The sequence below is a fragment of the Cherax quadricarinatus genome, chromosome 85, assembly GCF_038502225.1.
Source record: "Cherax quadricarinatus isolate ZL_2023a chromosome 85, ASM3850222v1, whole genome shotgun sequence".
Classification (NCBI taxonomy): domain Eukaryota; kingdom Metazoa; phylum Arthropoda; class Malacostraca; order Decapoda; family Parastacidae; genus Cherax; species Cherax quadricarinatus.
In genome coordinates, this window is record NC_091376.1 from 9,703,083 (window position 1) to 9,724,296 (window position 21,214).

Consider the following 21,214-nt stretch of genomic DNA (forward strand, 5'->3'; position numbering starts at 1 on the left):
TTTTTTGAACTGTACTTCCCAATACCATTGTTTAAGCCCACCTGATTCCACAAGTTCCGCCATAAATGATACCCTCCTTACATTCCAGCATTTACTCAACAATTTATCCACTGACAATACTCTAACACACTGCTCTCATTTTACACTCAAGTCATATGAAATATGAAAAACAGTATAGAATGGGTCAAATAACTAGAGAACAGTCTAAACGTTACTCGTCAGCACTTACCAGCCTGATAAGAAGGTCTAAAAAATTGTATTATGAAAATAGATTACATAACATCAAAGGTGATATGAAAAAAATCTGGAAAACTATCTGAAATTCTTGGAACTAAAAAGTTATCCAAAAACAAAACAATCAAACTAACAAAATCACATGAACCCCTACTTACACCTACTGAAACAGCAAACAGACTCAATGTTTTCTTCTCCTCCATAGGAAAAAATCTAGCAAACAAATACCAAGCGCAAACACCCATCCATCAGGCTACCTCATAGATACCTACCCAAATACACTATTCCTAGCTCCAACCAACCCCATAGAAGTTACGCTTATCATAAACACCCTTAAAAACAAGGCCCCTTTGATATACCTTACCTTTGAAGGCAGGAGATATAAACAACTTGCCTGCTTTTATGTACAAAAAAGCTTCTCAAGTATTGTCACCAATTATTGCAACACTCTTTAACAAATCCATTGAACCATCTACCTTCCCAACAATCCTAAAAATAGCGAGGATCACTTCGATCCACAAAGGAGGTGTCCAAGCTGACTTGAATAACTATAGACCAATATCTAACTTACCACTGCTCTCTAAAATCTTTGAAAAATTAATTCATAGACGGATTTATTCCTACCTCATCTCACACAACATATTAAACCCTTGTCAGTTTGGATTCAGGAATAATAAAAGCACAAATGATGCTATCATACACATGCTAGAACTAATATATACCGCACTTGAAAAGAAAGAAGTCCCGCTGGGCATTTTCATTGATTTACGTAAAGCTTTCGATACAGTCGACCATGAACTGCTGTACTCCAAATTAATGCACTATGGTATCAGAGGCCACTCCCTCAACTACCTAAAATCATACCTTAGTAACAGAACTCAATATGTGTATGCAAATTATGCAAACTCTTCCACCCAACCAATCACAGTAAGAGTCCCTCATCTCACACAACATATTAAACCCTTGTCAGTTTGGATTCAGGAATAATAAAAGCACAAATGATGCTATCATACACATGCTAGAACTAATATATACCGCACTTGAAAAGAAAGAAGTCCCGCTGGGCATTTTCATTGATTTACGTAAAGCTTTCGATACAGTCGACCATGAACTGCTGTACTCCAAATTAACGCACTATGGTATCAGAGGCCACTCCCTCAACTACCTAAAATCATACCTTAGTAACAGAACTCAATATGTGTATGCAAATTATGCAAACTCTTCCACCCAACCAATCACAGTAAGAGTCCCTCATCTCACACAACATATTAAACCCTTGTCAGTTTGGATTCAGGAATAATAAAAGCACAAATGATGCTATCATACACATGCTAGAACTAATATATACCGCACTTGAAAAGAAAGAAGTCCCGCTGGGCATTTTCATTGATTTACGTAAAGCTTTCGATACAGTTGACCATGAACTGCTGTACTCCAAATTAACGCACTATGGTATCAGAGGCCACTCCCTCAACTACCTAAAATCATACCTTAGTAACAGAACTCAATATGTGTATGCAAATTATGCAAACTCTTCCACCCAACCAATCACAGTAAGAGTCCCACAAGGAAGTGTCTTGGACCACTCCTCTTTCTCATCTACATCAATGATCTACCAAATGAATCACAGCTACTCAAACCCATATTATTTGCAGATGACACTACATATGTCTTTTCCCACCCAAACACAGTCATACTAGCAAACACAGTCAATGCCAAATTACAGAAAATATCTGCCTGGATGATGACTAACAAACTTACCCTGAACACTGATAAAACCTAATTCATTCAGTTTGGAAACAAAGCTGCAAATGATCCAATTAACATAATGCTAAACGGATCATCAGTCACAAGACTCACAGAGGGAAAATTCCTAGGTATCCACCTTGACAGTAGCCTTAAGTTCCGGACACACATACAACAAATCACCAAGAAAATCTCCAAGACTGTAGGCATACTATCAAAGATAAGGTACTACGTTCCACAATCAGCTCTCCTGGCACTGTACCATTCACTCATATACCCTTATCTTACATATGGAATTTGTGCATGGGGATCAACAACATCCAATCACCTAAAACCCCTAATAACCCAGCAAAAGGCAGCAGTAAGAATGATAACAAATTCCCACTCCTGCCAGCATACTCCACCAATTTTCAAAAGTCTGAATCTGCTCACCATTAAGAACATCCATACTTATTCATGTGCCTACTACATACACAGAACAATACACGCAAATATAAACCTTCCGCTCAGACTTCTCCTCACCAACTTAAACAGGACACATGACCACAACACAAGACACAGGTCTCTTTTTGATATACCCTGTGTCCATATCACACTGTGTAAAAACTCTATGCACATAAAGGGCCCCAAAATATGGAATTCATTACCAGAAGATATTAAAGTAACCCAGTCTGAAAATCAACTTAAGACTCTTCTCAAAAGCCACCCTAGACTAAACGCTAAATACTCAGTACACACATACTCACTTATGTACTTCTACATCATAACTTCAACAATCACTTTGAACCTTTTATCCATTATTGACAGGAATATAATTGAATCACTGTTTTCACAAAAAGCATTTTCGAATATATGAATATATCTTTTGTCTTATACAAATTTTGATTCATTTATAATTAATAATCTACTGTTCAACTATGAAATAATTACTATCCTACTGTACAACTATGATATAATCGTTAGTGTTAAGTAGTCTGTAAGCCAATAATGTTAAGATGGACCATAATGCCTAGGCATAATAGAGGCTCTCTTTGCATTGCAACCCATTATTGTAAATACATAATCTCAATGTACTGTTTGCAAAGACAAAATAAATAAATAAATAAATAAATTTATTCTCATCTTGAAACATGCACTGCCTCTTAACAAACCTCTTTCTAAACACAAGGCAATCACTGGTCTCCCCATTGTCATCTGTCCCTGGTACTCTAATATTATGCCCTCCACAACACTCACTTCTCCTGCTACTCCTTTAACTCTCGTTTACACTTCTTAAAACTTTGCCGACGGATATTCTGTAATCCAAAAAGATACAATATTATTATTACATTCAGAGGGGGGCACTAAACCCATAAGGGTCATACAGCACCTGGGGAACTGGAAGATATACAGGTTGTTCAAGGAATCAAAACACAGGTCCAATTTCTTAGCATCAAGGGATTTCCACTGATGGCCAAAAAGATATAGCCGATGAATTGCTGCAACCGAAAATTAAACACATTATCTGATGGACTATCGTAACCTACGAGTGAAGAGAAGGTACCAATGTTGTTTCCTTGTACATGTTCATATCATAATCAACATAGGGAAACTAAGTTTGAAGCATTCACAAAAGGAATGTAACCTGGTGAAAGTGACACGGAACCCAAATGTGAATAAATAAGGAAAGGAAACATACCTTAGGGTGTGTTACATTGGTGTCCAAAGAAAATAACATTTGGGACTAATGGTATGGAATATGCAGTGGTGGGTGTGCGTAGACCTATTAGCCAAATGGTATTCAATACCAACAGTTTGATAAACAGGGAACATGTGCAACACCTGGTTTTTTTTTTTCATCAAGACTAAGATGGTGAGCACCTTTATTAATGCTGAGGAACTTACTGCCTCATTTTTTTTGTCTACAGATTCAATGCCTAGAGACAACATCTGTAATGAACTGACAAGGCCACTGGTTGGCAAAACATCTTCAGAATAAAGTTACCCAGGTGTTGTACACATGTCTTATTTATCTACTTGTCAATACCATATGCTCCCTTATAAACTCCATTAACACATGAGCTGCCAAGATACCTCATAGGCACTGAATCCTGGGCGGGGTAAGATGTATGGCAAGTGTCCTGAGTTTTCCTATTCTCTTAGCAGTAAACAGTTACTATGCGTTCGAGTTAGTTGCCGGTTGTAGGTCACATACAGGGGGAGGGTCTATGAGAACCTCCAAACAGAAATAAGCTAAATTGCTTGAATTTTTTGCCTTATCCTTTGGGAATAATAATTTTAATACAAATTTTTTTTATCCTGGGTTATTAACTGTTCTGGAAAAAAAAAAAGGCTTTGTACCCAAGACTGTTAACCCTCAAGGGTTAAAAATACACAAATTCTTCTATTTTGGGTTATTAACCCACTACAATTAATAATCCACATCAAATCAGGGAACCAGACATCTCTCTGCAGACTTGGGACTAGATTTTTCGTGATCTTAAGCCTTGATTAAAATAATGACAAATTTCTTGACCCAGTTACATATAAGCCTTGTATTGGCATTGAGACCAGAAACAAAATAAATACAGTGGACCCCCGGTTAACGATATTTTTTCATTCTAGAAGTATGTTCAGGTGCCAGTACTGACCGAATTTGTTCCCATAAGGAATATTGTGAAGTAGATTAGTCCATTTCAGACCCCCAAACATACACGTACAAACGCACTTACATAATTGGTCGCATTGGGAGGTGATCGTTATGCGGGGGTCCACTGTATATAGATATACATCTGTCTGTGAGAGCAAGGGGCTACTAACCCCTTCTCCTGTATACGTTACTAAAGTTAAAAAAAGAAACTTCTTTTTCTTTTTAGGTCACCCTGCCTTGGTGGGATACGGCCAGTTTGTTAAAAAAAAAAAAAAAAGCATATCTGTCTGTCTCAATTTTTTAACTCCTTTCAAGACAAGGATAAACAATATTATAATGCTATTACTGGACAGTGTGAAACCTGGTAAACCCTGAAATCATATTTTTTTTTTCAACAAATCAGCCATATCCCACCAAGGCAGTGTGACCTAAAAAGAAAAATGAAAGCTTCTCTTTTAAATTTAGTAATGTCTACAGAAGAGGTTACTAGCCCTTTGCTCCCAGCATTTTAGTTGCCTCTTATGACACAAATGGCTTATGGAGGAAGAATTCTGCACCACTTCCCCATGAAGATAAAAGGAAATAAACAAGAACAAGAACTAGAAAATAGAAGAAAACCCAGAGGGGTGTGTATATATATGCTTGTACATGCGTGTGTCGTGTGACCTAAGTGTAAGTAGAAGAAAGATATACCTGGTATCCCATGTGTTTATGAAATCATAAAATTCTTTTTTAATAACAAGTGTGTTATTAACTCTGTTTTTCAGCAGAAAATCTATCTTATGAATGAGGGGTAACATTAAGAATGCTGGTGTGGACTATAACTGCTAACAGCAACAGCCTGGTTGAACAGGCAATCAACAAGGAAGAATGGCCTCAGATCAGATTGTGAGGGATGAAAGAACCTTTGAAACTGATCACAGGTAAGTCTGTATTGTGTCCACTGAACTGCATTGCACTGCCTGCATTGCATTGCACTGCTTGCACAGCCTGCACTGCATTGACTGCATGAAATATCTGGATGAGAAATTTTAAGACCATAAACTGAGTAATCTTGGTCATTAAAATGTATCTCCTATTGAAGAAGACTGAAAGCCACATTGATTTATACTGACACTGCAGCTTGCCCTAAAACTATGGAAACTAGTTTAACACAAGTTACTGTAAATGCATTTCTATTCAAATGAGCCTTTCATAACAATTTTATAGTTGTTATTCTAAATCCAGTTATTTTGTTCACTTAATGACCTGACAGTAAAATGAAAAAAGACGGCTTGCTTACATTTAGTAATGCAGGGCATGTAATGAAATTTAATTTATGCATTTTTGCATTCATAGTAAAAAATATGGATGGGTTGGACACTGAGTGGTTGTTCAGCTATGGTCTGAAGCAAACTGTTTAGCCTCTGAGAATCATGCAGAAGTGTGAAAGGAATTCCTTATAACTGCCAAATACTCAGGACCTGAAATGGGACCCTAGATTGTAGTGGTTCAAGCGAGGAAATCTTGTGATGAGGACAAATTTCCTCCTCTACCATCACCCCAATGAGGTATCTCCAACCCTTGTTTCAGACCTTAAAGGGTATGGCTAAAGAGCTATTCATCTGTGTCACAAGCTTTTCCTGACTCAGTGCTCAAGGGAGGATTCCATACAGTAGCCAGAATGACTGACTAACAATATATGTAAAGCTCTCACTGTATAAGGTATTCTCTGTGTCACTCAGGTCTGGCAGTAGAGACCAAGTTTGTTCCTAAACATTATCACAATTCCCACAAAAACAGTATGACTTGTGTGAAGAGCTTGAAACACTTTTCTTGAGCAAGTAGCAGATCTCTTCTTTGAGGATTATACAGTTTGTGGTCATAAGGTTCCTCATCTATACATTACACACCAGAACTGTGAATTGCTATACAGTACTGGTGTATGAAAATGCACCAGATATTCTTTTACTACTGGATCTGGCTTGAAACAAAGGCCATTTTTCTGAAACATCCTTATGCACATAAGATAATGCCAGAGTGGTCTATAGATATGGTGATGGAATATATCAATTCTAGAACCACATTAAATTTCCCTACAGCCATGCTAGATACATCACATGGGACGATCTTTCTGTTGGCCAATGCTTTGAGAATGAGTAGGTTTAGAGCTTCCAATTAATAATATACAAACTACAACAATCTAGAGGCCATGTGCAAGTCATCCCTAGAAAATCATTAGGTATTCTCTCTCCTAGGCTGGCCTGTGGATCAAGTCTGATTTCTCTCATTCCCAAAACATTATATAATCCCTACAGGTTTAATGCTTCTCCATTAATATAGTAATAAGAGTAATCTCACAAACTGGCCTTCCTCTTTAAAAAACAGGAAAGTTTATAAGATCTATCACATAACAGAGGTAATGAAAATTCATGTATTTCCCGGAATCTCCATATGTATACATTGCTCAGAGGGAGGTTTTTTTTTTTTTTAATGAACCAGCTGTATACCACCAAGGCAGGGTGACCTAATAAGAAAAACGAAAGTTTCTCTCTTTAAATTTAGTAATTTATACAGGAGAAGGGGTTACTAGCCTCTTGCTCCCGGCATTTTAGTTACCTCTTATGACATGCATGGCTTAAGGAGGAAGAATTCAGAGGAAGAATTATGGGAGAGATTTATTTCTAATCAAGCAGGGGCCAAAAAAGCTCAAAACAGTCGTTTCTTCATTCTGTCTCTGGACTAAGTATCAATTCGACTGATAAGGATATCTGTTACTCTGTTAATAATTCCAGGAATCACTGCCCCCTGAGGCCCAGTCTCAGACTAGGCCCCCTAAGTCAGAAAAAATATTACTGAATTAAGAAAGACAGTATTAAGAAACACATGAAACCAAAAGCTAGTTTGTACCATATGTTAGCAGAAGTTAGCAAGATTTGTCTGTCATCTTATGTGGTCATGAGAAAGAAACAACCAGCAATCTTGCCATAGTGTGAAATGTTTAACAGGCCACTATTCCACACTAATTTAACAAGATAGTATTTTCCTGGAAGGTTGCTGCCTACCAACCTACTATAGTACAGTATCTAGAATTGGGCCAAGTAATTCATCATATCTGCTTAAGACAGTCAGGTTTGGAATTCACCTGTCATTCGCTCTCACAACACCAGAAAGGTTTTGGGCAGGCTAATTGGTAATGGCAGCTCAGGTGCCACTCAATCTTATTTTAAAATTGCATGCAACTTATGGGTAAGTCCACATTTGTAAGCCTCTGCAAATTCCACCCCATTAGCCCCAGAAGCCTATTTCTTGGGGCATCAACACTGTACCTAATAAGGCAAGTTCCTTTAGTTATAGACCCACAGTAAAGTTACTGAGGAAGGCACAGGGTATTCCTCTGGGTGAACCCATGCACCATGGGATTGTTTCCCTACACAGATTTAATATCAACATGTACGTACTTTGGAACAATGATGGTTCTCACTCTTTTCTCCCTGCTGGGTATCAGAGTGGCCATCTGCTGTGCTCCGGGAAGGTTCACACTTTTCCTCTGGGCGCCTGACTTGGCACAGCCTCGACCTAAAACTGAAGGTCAAAAGTGTTAACTTGTTCTAATAATACTGAAGCCAAAGTGTGATATGCCCTAAAGCAGTAGAGTATAAATAAAAGACAATATCATGCCAAAATGATTGTTCAGGGATTTCACCACTTCAAGCAGATGGATCTCCAGATGCTGACATTGGTGGATTTTAACACAAATATTTGTGTCGTGTGATATTGCTTGGAATGAGGACTGAGCACTTGCTTGATCACCTGAAGAGTTCCAGATGAGTGGGAGAGCATGAAATTCAGTATTTTTCTGTCTAGAAGGGCAACGGCCTCAGCTAATCCCTATATATGAATAAAGGGGAATAAAAAAGTCACTATATAGTGGCTGGAACAATTCACATATAAACTGCTCTTAGAGGAGAAAACCTATGACAACATAACAGTCTGCCCTGGACCACTGTCAAGTCACAACTGAGTGAGAAAAAAAACAGAGAACGACAGAAGTTTTTTTTAACATCTTTCTACCATCAGTGCCCCTGATTCCCCAGTACTGAGCATGCCATGTAAATGAAAAATATGATTAGTACAGATGCCACTTACCCTATATATGGAGCAGGTTAACATTCAGCAGAGGTTGATTAAAAAGACCAAAATCACATACATGGAAAATGGTTATAGAGTGAAATAACAAACATAGTACTAGAACCCAGTGGTGTTCTATGTGTCAGGAAACAAGACAAGTGCTTCCTGACGTGGATCTAAAGTCATACGATGACCCACTATGGAGTTGTTGGTCATATGACCAAGGCCTTCTGATAGCAACAGTCCTCCTCCATCAAAATTAAAGACCACATTATGAAGTACAATGCCTGCACTTTAAAGGAGGGGTTTGGGATATTTGCTATTCAGGGTGACATCTAAACTGTCATATGTATGCACCTCTGCAAAAAGTGATAGTGTGAATGATGGTGAAAGCATTTCTTTTTTTGCATCACCCTGCCTCGGTGGAAGATGGCCAGCATGTTGACAAAAAAAGTAATGTGATATAGTACCTGATGGCTAAAAGAATCATGGAAATATTTATATGCATTATAGAAACTGACAGTTTGAGAAAATAATATCAGCATTTTAAAAATAGATATTTAAAGGATGGAGAACATGTTTTGCAACATTGGAAACAATCCTAGTAACTCAACTCTGCAATACAGAATGCATGAATACATACAAACATACACAGCCAGTGCAAAGGGATTCAGGATAAACAGTTAGCTGGACTTGAGTCCTGGAGGTGGAAAGCACAGTGCCTGCATTCTGAAGGAGGTGTTTGGGATATTTGCTGTAAAGTGTGACATCTAAACTGTTGTATGACAGTGATTGTGTGAATGATGATGAAAGTGTTTCTTTTTCGGGTCACCCTGCCTCGGTGGAATATGATCAGTGTGTTAAAAATAGAAATATGAACTACAGTTGTTATTTTTAATTTATAGAGCAATATGAGTGGGAAATGTATGAAAGGATGGAACTGTAATTTATTTTGAATACATTGGCTGTCTCTCACCAAGGTAGGGTGACCCAAAAAAGAGAAAACACATTCATTATCATTCGTTCAATCCCTGTCTTGTCAAAAGCGAGCTTACATCACAGTTAAGATGACCCTTTCAAATGCAACATGCATTTCCTACCTCTAGAGCTAACAGTTTTCCTTAATCCCTTCATACTCTCAACAGTATGTCAAGCCATAGCAACAATCTGCCTCAATTCATTCCTTTTTAACATGCTCACACAAGCCTGTTGGATGTCAAAGACTTTTACACTCAAAACCTCCTTTACCCCCTCCCTCCAACCTTCCCCAAGATGACCCCAACCCATCCTTTCCTCCAACCCAAATTTATACACTTCTAGTCATCCTTTTTTGTTCTTTCCTCTCTAAATGTCCAAACAACCTCAATAATAATAATACTTTTGGTAACCAACACTTAATTATGAAAACAAGGACCCCAGTGGAAGTAAGTCGTTTTTGTCTGACTTTGTTTTTGGGTTATCCTAGGCAATTTACACTCTGTATGATAATTGCACTTACATATGTGTATCTGTGCCTAAATAAATTTACTTACTTAATAACACTGTTAAAGGTGACATTAACAATGACATAACTCTAGGGAACATAATAGCCACTTTTAACTACACTGGCTACCAGAGCAAGTCAAAGTTATTTTGGTGGCTTTAGCACCAATTAAATTGCTGACAACTCTTAATAATTATTCATATCAAACACAAAGGCCTACAAACCTGAACCAACAATTTCTTCTGCAAAGGTTTAGTAGAGTTAATGCGTTCAGTGACTGAACTAGATCCAGAGTATTCTAACAGAGTTCCTCCAAATGCTACCAGCTTAGGGAAGGGAGTCACAATTAAGCCACCATTCAATAAGTATTTCCCAGTTTCCAGATCAACCAGTGCTGGAAATTAAGAATACAAATAAGTGATATGTATATATAACTTATATTTTTAAATAGCTGTTATTATTTTGTATAATTTAGTAAAATGAATTGCATTTAAATTTAGTTTTGTTATACATTTTTCTTTCAAATATTAGTTGAATAAAAGTGCTTTGATATACATCATTGTGAAGCAGAAATGAATGAACACTGAATTCTGTGCATTTACATTTGCTTTCATAATACATTTTTCTTTTAAATGTTAGTTGAATAAAAATGCTTTGATATACAAGGCATTGTGCAGCAGAAAAAAAATGAGCACTGAACTCAAATGGAGAAAAAATACAAGTGCAGGAAGATGGGAGCTATGAAACTAAACTTTCCAACTTTGTTATGGGGATCTGAGCATAACTTACATATGCAGAAGACAATATCTACACATTTCCATAAATAAACAACACTAACCCAGATAAGGCATTCAACACACTACTTGTAGTGCTACAACATAGGAACGTCTACGATACAGCTTGCAGACGTCTGTGCAAACTTTTGAAAGTTTCTGAGATATGACGTCCTGGTTGTCATCGCAGATTAATTTAGGTGTTTTGCCATTGGTGGTGCTTATTCTCTTCTGACACACAATGCTTCATGTAATACAAATAATTTCTACAAATATTTTAACTCAGAAAACTCGTAAACCTGAAATATTCAAAAAACCGTTTATAAGTCAAACAGGAAAAGAATGAAAATAGAAAATGGAAGACATACCAAGGTAGTTATCATCAATCGGTCGGTCATGATAGGCTTGTTGAGTGACCTCTATCATGGCAGCCCCCTCAGGAATGATGACAATATCTGTGTACCCATAAGGACGAGGCTCCTCTATGGATTCTGAAGTCACCTGACAAGTTGAGTTGTCGCCATTACACACACCACAGATATCTGCTCCAGGAAAAGATAGAAACATGAGCTCCTATTAAGTAAATACAAAGCCAAATAAGTAAATTTACCAAGATACTCGTTCTTGCATGGGGAGACATGCTCACAAAAGCTCAACATAACTTTCAAGTTACCAGCCTAAATAAGCAACCTCCAGTCAGCCAGACTTCAGTCCTGGAGATGGAAAGTACAGCGCTTGCACTCTAAGGGAGGGGTTTGGAATATTGGGCATTTGGAGTGATGTCTAAACTGTCATATCTGGGCACCTCCTCAGACAGTGATACTGTGTGAACGATGGTGAAAGTGTTGAATGATGGTGAAAGTGTTTTTTCAATTTTGGTCACCCTGCCTCAGTGGAAGATGGCCATCGTGTTGAAAAAAAACACCAACAGGCTCTAAAATCCAGTGTAACCATATCTAAATAACCTACAAAAAACAAAAGAAACAAGTGTGCTCATCTCTACAAAAAATGCAATGCATACTTGTGACTTTCTTTTGTACCTAACAATGCTTTTATTACACATAAACTGCATTATGTGTGTACTGAATAACAGAAATAAAAATGTGAATATGAATTTGAACATCCACCATTGTTTTACTGTCAGATGCAAGATAGCAGAGCTCTCCAAGTTCAATTACGCTTGTTAAGCCTTATAATAAGACTATAAAATCTAAGGAATGTGACTGGAGGCAGTGGAAGGAAATCTGGGTCAATGTTTAAGTGATTTATTCCTGCTCTCTAATATTTATTACACCTATTATTTTCAATACAATTACTAAATTTAAAAAGAAAAACTTTCATTTTTCTTTTTAGGTTAGTACAGTGGACCCCCAGTTATCATAATTAATCCGTTCCTGAGAGATTGACTAAAGCCAAATTTGACGATTTCTGAATTCATTTTCCCCATAAGAAATAATGTGAATCCAATTAACCCATTCCAGACACCCAAAAGTATTAAAAAACAAAAAAAAAATTTTTTACATGAAATATACATTTACCTACACAGAGAACAATGAGATATGAAGAATAAAACAATAATAACATGACACTTACCTTTATCGAAAACTCTTCTTAGTGTATTGAAAATGGGAGGAGGGGAGAGGATGGAGAAATTACTGTTTGGAAGGAAAATCCCCTTCCATAAAGACTTCATGTACCAAGTCCTTTTCTGGGGTTACTTCCCTTCTTTGTTTTTTAATGCCACTAGGACCAGCTTGAGAGTCACTGGACCCCTATCGCTCAAAAAAGTGTTCCAGAGAGGTCTGTTTCTGGTGTATGTTAGGAATTGTGGCACCAGCAGGGGAGTATGTTGGGAAACAGGACAAGATAGTCCTTCAGTGACACTATCATTCTATGGTTTATTTATCTAGCACAATTCATTTAATATGACATAATAAACAATGTTAATAATATAGAAACATGATATATACTCTAGAATGAATAAAATATGTCATATGCCTCTCTCCCTAACCAACGAGTGTTGTTTGCTGTTGGGTGTACAAGGGCCACTGAAAGATAAGCCATACATAGTGGTGGTGATGGCGGCATCAGAGATGGCGGTGTTGTCAGTCGCCCTATATAACTCCAACAACATTGGAGGAGCCAGTTCGTGCAGTCCTTTTTCTATCAATTAATCACTTAACTTATTTGCTACACTGTTAATGCTACACTTTATTGCTGGCTGGTGCTATAGCCTTTATCGACTCCTGCTGCTTTGGTAACATACATATTGCAGAATCACTGAAGAAGGCACATTCTCCCCTATCTCTCAGCCCTTTACCAAAGGGCTGGCTGGCACTAGGAACTTTCTTTGGGCCCATGGTGGCTTATTTAGCAGTTGCAAGCACTAAAAAGAATGGAATATGAAATGTATTGCATAAATGTGTGGGATCGTGCTCAATAGCGGTCCGACACTCAGTGTCGGACCGCTGTTGTCATGCGGATGCATTCAGGACGAATGACTATTACTGAGCTCAATAATGATCACCAAGCCAATATTTTGACGAAAAAATGTTACGATTTCCGAATATTACGAAACCCAATGACTACGATATCCGGGGTCCACTGTATTACCATCTCTTCTTATTAACATTGCTATCATGATACATTGCAAAAAAAAAAAATTACTTAAAATACTAGTTATATTTAATAGTCTTAGCTTCACACAACTTGATTATAGCATGTTAAATTTAACACTCAAATGATCTAACTTCAACTACACAACATCAAGTACTTAAAGGTTCCAGTTTTGCTGTAATCTGTCCAAAATGATCTGAATAATCAGGATTTTCTAAATGAATGAAACAAATGTCACTGAATTTTAAAACAATAATGCAAATCTTAAAAATAAAATTGGTGTGTTTGCTCATACAAGTAATTATGAACTTTGCAGCATATCAGGTCAGCTAATGTGACATTTTATTGTGACAATGTTTTGCTCTTCAGAAGCTTTGTTAAAGCTCCTGGAGAGCAAAATGTTGCCACAATAAAATGTCGCACTAGCTGCACTTGTCTTTTTGCCTAATACATTGTTGGTAATTCTACCTTTATTATTAATTGTATACTTTTACCCACATTCTGCCACACACTCCTTTTATGCTTTTATATTTGACCTCCTTTTCATTTCTCTTCGTATACTGTTTATGTTGTACTTTTCATAATAATCCCAGTTCTCAGGTTGTATACAGCTACTAGCATGAAACTTGCATTTAATCTTACATCTTTGTTTTTCATCCATTATAAAAGTTAGTAATTATAAATTTATACAAAGCTTTGTATTCACTGGATGTTACTAGGTACTGTACTGCCCCTACTGGTTTAGCACCTCCCATGATTATAATTACAGCCTCTCCTCACTTAGCGACATACTTATTTACCGACGACTCGGACTTACAACGGGCTCTCTAACGTGTGTGCATACGTAAATAATGTATATTAGAGCTGATTTCCTCTATTCTCTTTATTAGAATACATAGTACACTACTGTATAAACATTTAAAAATATATTAGAAATGTTATAAATGGTGCAAAGGCAATATTAAAACAATATCAAAGGTGGTTGACACAAACCCACTACCATTATAATATGCTCTTCACTTAGTGACAAATTTGTTTACTGACGTGGCCTTAGGAACGGAACTCTGCCATTAAGTGATGAGTAGCTGTACTGGAAGTCAAATTTAGAACAAGGTGTGATCTCACCAGCCTTTGCTGTAGAGTTGAGAACATAATCACAGCCAGCTGTGCAGCACTTCCCATTGACACAGATGTCGTAAGTGCCAGGCCCGCATGGAGTACCATCCTCGACCTTATCTCGAAGCTTGAAATATGATGTCCGGGTCTTATTGTAGACCTGGCAGAAGAGCTGGCAACTGTCTTCTCTTGAAACTGTTGAAAATGGTACTGAACTAAGTTATAAAAACTGGGGAGGAACAAAGAAGACCGGAAACAGAGTACAGGCTTGCAGGACAAAGATTGCAAGCCTCTCTTAAGGTGAAGGATCTCGGGATGAGGTAATATTCCCCGAGTTTGAGCTTTGACTACCTTATTATTGTGATGAAGAGGCTTTTGAAAACTGACAAGTTGAAGAATGAGACACTTGTGCAACATTTGGGAATCTTTATTGAGGAAACTGAAGAAACCACTGGCTGGAGAAGCATTTCCTTAATAAAGATTCTCAACTGTTGTACAAGAGTCTCATTCTGCCTTATTATTACCTTACACTAATCAATTATATTAAACAGAGATACACTTGCAAATAATAAAAACAACTGAGAGACTTACTTTCCAAGAAGGATAAAAACAATTTAATACTCCGCTTACTTCCTGCATATTTCGGTATCCAGATGACGTCTTCGGGAATGTCTGGGAGGCCAAAGTTCTTGTTGTTGTAGACCTGGCACTGCTGTGTGCGAAAATCTATGGCATCTGGAGGACAAGGCTGCATGATGCAAGACTCGTACCGCACTCGCTCACCTGTGCAGTAATATCCCCCATAACTTGGCTTTGGGGCGGTGCAGTGTCTTGTGGAGCTTCGAACTCCCACACCACAGGTACGGGAACATGAGCTCCATCTGCAGTGATACACAGCATATTCCTTCAAATACAAACTACCATTTTTTTTTGGTTTTGTATATTTAAAGTTTATGATGGTCTAGGTAAATGTGAGAGAGAGAGTGTGGAAAGTTGGTACAAGGATGACAAGCTCAAAACATTAAATAAACATGTATAACACAATAGATATGTAGCTTGAAATTGCAAAAAAAAAAAAAAAATTATTTCAATGAGTGAAACATTTCAATTAGATGAATAAGAGAAAATATATTTTCAAGTAAACTATACAACAGGTTTCGATTAGTGAGTATAATGAATCCCACAAAGTGGTCACATTATTCAAATTCACACTTTGAATTATTTGTAATTTTTGTGCACAATCTGAAGAGTTTGCAGGGGGAAGGGGGAATAGCATTAATTAATTTTACACTAAATCAAAATTTGCACTAATCATACTTGCACTAATCAGAACCGTATGTGTATATGTATTTCTGTGTTTGGGTTTCAATACACTACTGGGGATGACAATGTATCGCCAGTGGAAATATACCTAAATTATGTACATATAATCATTTTCATTTCAGATTAACGTTATACTTTTTTTTTCAGAGGTTATAGAACTATTAAATGTTGCTCTAAGAAAGAATGGCATGGGACATCTAGCAAGCATATTTTGAATGAAATCCTACGATTGGTTTGAATTTAAGGGTCAAGTGCCAAGCAAGAACAAATTAGACAAGGCTTCTGTAAAATGGGCAAGGCTTCAATAAAATGGACAAAGCTTCAACAAAAGCATTAATAATCAAAATTATTTGTGGTAAGTCCATCAGTAAAAACAATTGGAGGAGAAAACTGTGAATTTGGAGTGCCTTAAATTTGGATATTTGATTTCTAATCTATGTAATATTGCATAGTATATCAGTGTTATCTGGGAGGCAGTTTTCTTTCTATTTGCTCAGGTGATAAACTGCTTGTTAAGAACCTAAGCAAACTGAAGAGCTGTAAAGTTAAAAAGGATTTCCAATGCAGGGAAGCTTTGGGCTGATTCCTTAGATTTATGTTTGGAGTGGTTGGTGCAATTGTTTAATAAATGTATGGAAGAGGGTAAGGTACCTAGGGATTGGCAGAGAGCATGCATAGTTCCTTTGTATAAAGGCAAAGGGGATAAAAGAGAGTGCAAAAATTATAGGGGGATAAGTCTGTTGAGTGTACCTGGTAAAGTGTATGGTAGAGTTATAATTGAAAGAATTAAGAGTAAGACGGAGAATAGGATAGCAGATGAACAAGGAGGCTTTAGGAAAGGTAGGGGGTGTGTGGACCAGGTGTTTACAGTGAAACATATAAGTGAACAGTATTTAGATAAGGCTAAAGAGGTCTTTGTGGCATTTATGGATTTGGAAAAGGCGTATGACAGGGTGGATAGGGGGGCAATGTGGCAGATGTTGCAAGTGTATGGTGTAGGAGGTAGGTTACTGAAAGCAGTGAAGAGTTTTTACGAGGATAGTGAGGCTCAAGTTAGAGTATGTAGGAAAGAGGGAAATTTTTTCCCAGTAAAAGTAGGCCTTAGACAAGGATGTGTGATGTCACCGTGGTTGTTTAATATATTTATAGATGGGGTTGTAAGAGAAGTAAATGCGAGGGTCTTGGCAAGAGGCGTGGAGTTAAAAGATAAAGAATCACACACAAAGTGGGAGTTGTCACAGCTGCTCTTTGCTGATGACACTGTGCTCTTGGGAGATTCTGAAGAGAAGTTGCAGAGATTGGTGGATGAATTTGGTAGGGTGTGCAAAAGAAGAAAATTAAAGGTGAATACAGGAAAGAGTAAGGTTATGAGGATAACAAAAAGATTAGGTGATGAAAGATTGAATATCAGATTGGAGGGAGAGAGTATGGAGGAGGTGAACGTATTCAGATATTTGGGAGTGGACGTGTCAGCGGATGGGTCTATGAAAGATGAGGTGAATCATAGAATTGATGAGGGAAAAAGAGTGAGTGGTGCACTTAGGAGTCTGTGGAGACAAAGAACTTTGTCCTTGGAGGCAAAGAGGGGAATGTATGAGAGTATAGTTTTACCAACGCTCTTATATGGGTGTGAAGCGTGGGTGATGAATGTTGCAGCGAGGAGAAGGCTGGAGGCAGTGGAGATGTCATGTCTGAGGGCAATGTGTGGTGTGAATATAATGCAGAGAATTCGTAGTTTGGAAGTTAGGAGGAGGTGCGGGATTACCAAAACTGTTGTCCAGAGGGCTGAGGAAGGGTTGTTGAGGTGGTTCGGACATGTAGAGAGAATGGAGCGAAACAGAATGACTTCAAGAGTGTATCAGTCTGTAGTGGAAGGAAGGCGGGGTAGGGGTCGGCCTAGGAAGGGTTGGAGGGAGGGGATAAAGGAGGTTTTGTGTGCGAGGGGCTTGGACTTCCAGCAGGCATGCGTGAGCGTGTTTGATAGGAGTGAATGGAGACAAATGGTTTTTAATACTTGACGTGCTGTTGGAGTGTGAGCAAAGTAACATTTATGAAGGGATTCAGGGAAACCGGCAGGCCGGACTTGAGTTCTGGAGATGGGAAGTACAGTGCCTGCACTCTGAAGGAGGGGTGTTAATGTTGCAGTTTAAAAACTGTAGTGTAAAGCACCCTTCTGGCAAGACAGTGATGGAGTGAATGATGGTGAAAGTTTTTCTTTTTCGGGCCACCCTGCCTTGGTGGGAATCGGCCGGTGTGATAATAAAAAAAAAAAAAGTATGTACAATTGTAGGTAGTAGGTTGGTAGACAGCAACCATCCAGTGGGGTACTACCATTCTGCCAAGTGAGTGTAAAACGAAAGCCTGTAATTGTTTTACATGATGGTAGGATTGCTGGTGTCTTTTGCCTGTCTCATAAATATGCAAGATTACAGGTACGTCTTGCTACTTCTTCTTACACTTAGGTCACACTACACATACATGTACAAGCATATATATACACACCCCTCTGGGTTTTCTTCTATTTTCTTTCTAGTTCTTGTTCTTGCTTATTTCCTCTTATCTCCATGGGGAAGTGGAACAGAATTCTTCCTCCGTAAGCCATGCGTGTTGTAAGAGGCAACTAAAATGCCGGGAGCAAGGGGCTAGTAACCCCTTCTCCTGTATGTATTACTAAATGTAAAAGGAGAAGCTTTCGTTTTTCCTTTTGGGCCACCCCGCCTTGGTGGGATACGGCCGGTGTGTTGAAAGAAAGAAGTACAGTGGACCCCCGCATAACGATTACCTCCGAATGCGACCAATTATGTAAGTGTATTTATGTAAGTGCGTTTGTACATGTATGTTTGGGGGTCTGAAATGGACTAATCTAATTCACAATATTCCTTATGGGAACAAATTCGGTCAGTACTGGCACCTGAACATACTTCTGGAGTGAAAAAATATCATTAACCGGGGGTCCACTGTATTTACAAATGCTGTTTGGTCCTAAATGATCTTTTTGACTGACTCCATGATAAAATTAAGAGCAAGAATGTCCTCTGGTTACACTGCCATGGATATAAACCATCTACTTTGGTTAGGTTAGGTACAGTAGGTCAGGAAACAGGACAAGTGTTTCCTGATGCAGGTCTAAGTCATATGATGACTCCACAGCTGAAGCTTTAGGTTGTCTGACCAAGGCCTTCCACTGGCTTACCACTCCACTCCTTTAAAAATTATGGTTATGATTATAACCATTTTTTTTCATATCATCTCCTTCATGGCTTGGTTAAATAACAGATAATGTTATACACCCCAAAGGGAATAAATCGTTGACTTTATTGGGGGGTTATCCTAGGTAATTTATACATGTTTACCATGTATGATAATTGTACTTACATGTACCTGTACCTAAATAAACTTACAACTTACTTACCCTTCAAAGGGATAAACTAACCTAAATTAACCTTACTCCTCCAACAGTTGACATATGACTGGCATGCCTTGTTCACATTCAATACATATTTACATTACACAAATAACCCGCACATAGAAGAGAGGAGCTTATGCCGACGTTTCAGTCCGACTTGGGCCATTTACAAAGTCACACCGAAACGTCGTCGTAAGCTCCTCTCTTCTATGTGCGGGCTATTTGTGTATCGTTCCAGTCATGGTATTGTGCCTTTTTTTGTTACATATTTACATTGGCTGTGATTGGCCAGAATCATCAATATCACCCATTAATTGGCACTGATGTACTACACATCTTAAAATAAATGCATCATTTTGCAAATATCTCTTAAATGGGCTGGAAATAAATAACTTTGATTTTTTGGGGGTTATCCAAGGTAATCTACACATATGTTACTATGTATGATAATTTATGTAACTGTATTTATCTGTTAACCCCTTCTCCTGTATATATATTACCAAATGTAAAAGAAGAAGAAAGAAGTATTTATTTGTACCTATACCTAAATAAACTTTCTAGATTCCAAGTGAGGATATTCCAGAAGCAGCAGTAGAGGTAACAAGAGTGTTAGGTTACAGGAAACAGGACAAGTGTTTCCTGACGTGGGTCTTAGTCATATGATGACCCGCTGCTGTGGCTTTTGGTCACCTGACCGAGGCCTTCCACTCCTCACTCCTCACTCCTCACAGATCCGTATATATAACCCGTGGAAAATTTTGAATTTTCCAAAATTCTGCATGTGTAAATTTGATAATAATTGTGTATTAAAATGATGCTGACCGGACCTTTCAAGAAATTTGGTGTGAAGGAGGGTGTGCAGCGGCTGCAGAGTGATGCAATGGAGGAGGGGGACACCATTTGTAATTTGCGAGCACTGGTCGTCGTGGAAAATTCAGCTAATAATACAGCGTCTTCGAGGTCAAATTGTGGTGTTTTGGCTTGAATTTGTAATAGGAGCCCATGTTAATGTCCCCTGCTGAAGAATTGGGACAGGAAATATGAGGGACCTCATTAATTATGTGTGGATGGCAGAAGATAAGGAATATGCCTTCACTCACACCGGGAAGTGCGCCATTAGTCCTTTCATGTAGCTCTCTAGCTGGCCAGTGTAGGGTTTATGTGTTAGGCAGGTGTTGTGTTGTGATCCCTCTACAGTAATTAAATGGTTTACATAAGAACATAAGAACGAAGGAACACTGCAGAAGGCCTACTGGCCCATGCGAGGCAGGTCCAAGTCTCCTACCGGCTTAAGCCAATGCACCCAACCTAGTCAGGTCAGGTCACATTGACTTAAGGGAGGAACACGGCAACCGACCTGGTAGCACAAGCTATCAGGTCTAACTCACACCCACCCACATCTACTCATGTATTTATCCAACCTATTTTTAAAGCTACACAACGTTCTAGCCTCTATAACGGTACTTGGGAGTTTGTTCCACTCATCCACAACTCTATTACCAAACCAGTACTTTCCTATATCCTTCCTGAATCTGAATTTTTCCAACTTAAAACCATTGCTGCGAGTCCTGTCTAGGCTAGATATTTTCAGCACACTATTTACATCCCCTTTATTTATTCCTGTCTTCCATTTATACACCTCAATCATATCCCCCCTAATTCTACGTCTTTCTAGAGAGTGCAGTTTCAGGGCCCTTAGTCTATCCTCATAGGGAAGGTTTCTGATACATGGGATCAACTTTGTCATCCTCCTTTGTACATTTTCCAGAGAATTTATA

The 21,214-nt window shown here is 38.2% G+C and overlaps 1 protein-coding gene across 3 annotated transcripts in view; it reads right to left on the reverse strand.

Moving 5' to 3' along the window:
- LOC128703154 (A disintegrin and metalloproteinase with thrombospondin motifs 9) overlaps positions 1-21,214 on the reverse strand; it is a 1,205,378-nt gene that overhangs the window by 149,761 nt on the left and 1,034,403 nt on the right. For all 3 annotated transcript variants that reach the window (XM_070103358.1, XM_070103357.1, XM_070103356.1), the window contains exons 11-14: positions 15,338-15,588; positions 14,717-14,902; positions 11,344-11,517; positions 10,427-10,596 (exon numbers count right to left, since the gene is read on the reverse strand). In XM_070103358.1, coding sequence (XP_069959459.1) covers positions 10,427-10,596; positions 11,344-11,517; positions 14,717-14,902; positions 15,338-15,588 — 781 coding nt within the window. The remainder of the gene's footprint in view (positions 1-10,426; positions 10,597-11,343; positions 11,518-14,716; positions 14,903-15,337; positions 15,589-21,214) is intronic.